The 4,399-nt window shown below is 51.3% G+C and overlaps 1 protein-coding gene across 12 annotated transcripts in view; it reads left to right on the forward strand.

Moving 5' to 3' along the window:
• Positions 1-4,318, forward strand: part of TBC1D14 (TBC1 domain family member 14) — a 103,244-nt gene extending 98,926 nt beyond the window's left edge. For all 12 annotated transcript variants that reach the window (XM_067036723.1, XM_067036728.1, XM_059066206.2 and 9 more), the window contains one exon: positions 3,932-4,318. In XM_067036723.1, coding sequence (XP_066892824.1) covers positions 3,932-3,997 — 66 coding nt within the window. In that variant the 3' untranslated portion in view covers positions 3,998-4,318. The remainder of the gene's footprint in view (positions 1-3,931) is intronic.
• The last annotated feature ends 81 nt before the right edge of the window (positions 4,319-4,399 follow it).

Genomic DNA, 4,399 nt, shown 5'->3' on the forward strand with positions numbered 1-4,399 from the left:
GGCGTTTTCCTCTCTGGGTCTCTGCCAGAAGAAGGGGCTGGAGAATAAAAGCCTTCCCACCCATTCTGCAGTGGCACTGGGAGGTCAGAACTTCTGGTTCGCGGTCACAGTACTCTCTGCGTGTGAGATAGTATTTTGTAAAACAAGCCTACCCCCCCCCCCTTTTTTTTTTTCTTTTGTGGTACGCGGGCCTCTCACTGTTGTGGCCTCTCCCGTTGCGGAGCACAGGCTCCGGACGCGCGGGCTCAGCGGCCATGGCTCACGGGCCCAGCCGCTCCGCGGCACGTGGGATCCTCCCGGACCGGGGCACGAACCCGTGTCCCCTGCATCGGCAGGCGGACTCTCAACCAGTACGCCACCAGGGAAGCCCCCCCCACCTTTTTTTTAAATGTCAGAGACAGAAAACAAAGGGAACGAACTTGTCCCCATCTCACTGATAAACAGAGGAGGCCCAAAGAGAGGTGAACTGTGTGTTCTCAGCAGTTGCAGAGGCAGAGGAGGGTGGGGGGAGGAGGGGGAGGGGAGAGGGGGAGGGCGGGCGGAGGAAGGGCAGGGGGGAGGGCGGGAGGAGGGCTTCTCTGGATGTGGGGATATGTTGCTCCGGCTCTAGCAGCTGTTAGCAGAGCAGCTGAGATTATAGCACGGGAGTGCGTCCACCCTGGGCCTGCTTCTTCTAGGTTCCTCTTTTCTTCTCTGGACACCCTCTTAGGTTTTGTTCCCTGTGGGATTGGCTGTTGTTGTCTGGTTCTAGTCTTGATCATTCTGGAAGGGAAACAATAAAACCTTGGTTCCTGACCCTGTGTATGCACAGTTTGCCTGAGCATCAGGTCCTCTGGGAAGCTTGTACTTGCTCAAGCATGCCATACAATGCTCGTTCCTGATTAATCTTTTTTATTAGTAGTAGATTTAAAGTACATTCAGAAATAGAATAACGAACCCCCACGTGCCTGTCACAATCCAGTCAGGGGCTTCCCTGGTGGCGCGGTGGTTGCGAGTCCGCCTGCCGATGCAGGGGACGCGGGTTCGTGCCCCGGTCCGGGAGGATCCCACGTGCCGCGGAGCGGCTGGGCCCGTGAGCCGTGGTCGCTGCGCCTGCGCGTCTGGAGCCTGCGCTCCGCAACGGGAGAGACCACGACAGTGAGAGGCCCGCGTACCACCAAAAAAAAAAAAAAAAAAAAAAAAATCCAGTCAGCTTCAGATTTCTGTTTTCAAATGTCAGCAGTAGCTTTATAGTTTGCTTAAATCAAGATCCAGTTAAGGTCTACACATTTGCAGTTGGTTGAAGGGTCTTTTAAGTCTTTTTTTTTAATGTATAGGCTACCCACCTTTCCACTTCTCCCTTCCCCCTTTATTTATTGAAGAAATGAGGTCATTTGTCCAACAGCAGTTCCCACCATCTGGATTTTGCTGGTTCTGTCCCTGTGGTGTTTTAAAAATTCATTCATTCATGCCTGCCACGCAGCGCAGCACACGGAATCTTAGTTCCTCGATCAGGGATTGAACCCGTGGCCCCCACGGTGAAAGTGCAGAGTCTTAACCGCTGGGCCACCAGGGAAGTCCCCTGTGGTGGTGTTTAACGTGGTCCTTCTACTCTGTATTTCCTGTAAATTGAGAGATCTGAAGGCTCAGTCCGTTTTTTGTTTGTTTGTTTGTTTTTTGTGGTACGCGGGCCTCTCACCGCTGTGGCCTCTCCCGTTGCAGAGCGCAGGCTCAGCGGCCACGGCTCACGGGCCCAGCCGCTCCGCAGCATGTGGGATCCTCCCGGACCGGGGCACGAAGCCACGTCCCCTGCATCGGCAGGCGGGCCCTCGACCACTGCGCCACCAGGGAAGCCCTCAGTCAGTTTTTACGTTTGGCCAGATTACTTCATAGGTTATTAGACTCTCTCTCTTTGATCTTAGTTAGCAGCCTCTTTATTTTTATAACAGCTTTATTAATTTACATACCATACAATTCACCTTTTTAAAAGTGTACAATTCAGTTCCTGTGTGTTTATTAAGCAGAGGGAGGTTCCCCTCTCACCTGGGCCCTGTGGTCTGCCTCCCGGCCGGTCCTTCCTCAGCTCCCTGTCCTGGCTGGTGGTCTTCCTTCCGATCTGGGTCTTTTGGGGAGGAGCACGGCTGCTGTAGTGGGCCCTTGGGTGACACTGTGAAATGCTCCCCTTGTTTTACAGGGCGGGGTGGGCGCTGTTTTGTGCTTAGCGTGACATGAGTTGCATTTCTGAAATAAACACGTTCAGTTTATAAGAAAGAATGAAGCACTGACTCGTGCTACACCACGGATGCTCCTTCGGAACGTTACGTGAAGTGAAAAAGCCTGCCGCGAAAGACCACGTGCTGTGTGGTTTCACTCATGTGCAGTTTCAGAAAGGGAAACCTGTAGAGACCGGAAGTAGATTAGTGGTTGCCAAGGGAATGGGCGAGGTGGGGGGCAGGGCTGCGATAGCTGGAGGATGGGGTGATGAAAACGTTCTGAAACTGACCGTGGCGAGGGGTGCACATACCTACGAATATACTAAAAGCCACCGGATTGTGCACTTTGATGGGTGAATTGTGTGGTGTGTGAACTGTATCTCAGTAAAGCCGTTAAAACGACTCAGCTCATGTGTGAGCAGGACTGGCTATATAATTATCAGGGATCTGGCGAGAGGGAAGAAGAGCCTTTCTCTGATGAAGAAATACATGGGCAACGCAGAAGGAAGATATGGGGCTACATCTTGAAATCCTTAATTAGTATTAGTATTTTTCTGTAAGATTACTGGTCCTTCCCTCTGTCCCCGCCCTCCGCCGCATACCCACAGAGACACGCAGAGAGAAGGGCTGAATCCAGAGCTGTCATTTTGCTCCTCGCATTTTAGGTGAAAGTTATTGGTTAAGACCAGGTCAAAGGTTATTAAATAGTAGGACATCCTCTAATAGTGGGACAGTAATAGGGGTTGGCCTGGGGGGAGGCATCAGTGAGTGTATTTAGTTCCAGGTCCTGTGGGGATTGTGGCTTATATACGTCTCTCTTAACTACTGTGCTTAAGGTTAACATCCTGGTGAGCTTTATAAAACAGTTAAATGTTTATGTTTAGTTGAAAGTGTCATTTACTTAGAGGTAGAGAGGGGGGACTTTTCTCTACATTAGCCCTTCTGCGCCATTTATTTGAAACCCACATAAAATGTTTCTGCTTTACCCCTTGTACTTTGTAATTCAATTAAAGTGGCATAGTGCCTGGCCCAAGTAGTTTAGCACAGGTGCTACAGAGAGTCCCTTGGTTTTGAAATCAGACAGATCTGGGTTTGAGTCCATAGGAGCTGTCTGGCTTTTAGCAGGTCACTTGTATGAGTGTCTGTTGTTCAGGTGACTTACAGTGTTGTGTGGATTAAACAGCTGCTGTGCTGGAGGTGCCTGGTGAGGCCCTGCTTGGCTAGAGTGGGCATGCGATAAATGGGGCCCATTGTTATGTCACGGCTGTTATTAAGCAATCACAGTGCAATGTAATGTTTTTAAAAACAAAGGTGTTAACTAAGAGCTGACCACCAAGTCGAAGGAGCTAGGTTGCCTTGGGAACTCCCGGGAAGCCGTGCAAGGAGTTGATGTCTCTTAGGCCTTAGAAGGATGCATCACTTGCTGGTGGAGAGAGAGGGGCAGGGCAGCGGGGGCAGCCGTGTGTGAAGGGCCGGAGCCAGACTGTGGAAGGAGCAGAGCCCTGTAGCCCTGCCTTGACATTGGTGCCTGCTGGCTGGTGGGAAGTGGTTGCAGACGTTAGCCCGGTGACGGCGTGGTCCGATTTCCATGCTGCAGGGTGGATCTGGATGCAGGCGTGGAAGACGGACCAGAGAAGTGGCAGGTGGGGAGGCGGAAGTGGCAGGGGACAGGAGGCTGTCGGGACCTGTGTTCAGTGAGTATTGCAGGTCACCCACCGATGTCTTCCTGTGATTCCCAGGTGCTGACCGCCCTGCAGAAGGACAGCCGGGAGATGGAGAAAGGAAGCCCATCTCTCAGACACTGAGGCGGCAGGTGGACCCGTGCTCGGCGTTGAAGCAATTCTCCAAGTGGCACCTGTGTTGTGTCAGGCGGACACACTGGCGGCTCTGAAGAACAGGGGCTATTTTCGTGTTTGATCCCTAATGCTGGAGTTGGCCTTAAACAAAACAAAACAAACAAAAAAACTTTTAAAAGAATTAAACCAAGGCTAAGCCTTAAGAAGCTCAGTGGAATTATGGCCATGGCCAACCACTGCGTACTCTGCATGGTTTAAAAATAGGGCAGTGGCGAATCCCCTCCCCTCATTTCAGCAAAAGTTAATTAAATTGTCATGCTTTTATGTCAACTGCTGGCAAGTACGTTACAATTTTTCATAGCCAGGGTGCATGAGAAATGTTATTTGGGAGACCTCAGAGATGTTATTGGC

The sequence above is a fragment of the Kogia breviceps genome, chromosome 6, assembly GCF_026419965.1.
Source record: "Kogia breviceps isolate mKogBre1 chromosome 6, mKogBre1 haplotype 1, whole genome shotgun sequence".
Lineage (NCBI taxonomy): Eukaryota > Metazoa > Chordata > Mammalia > Artiodactyla > Physeteridae > Kogia > Kogia breviceps.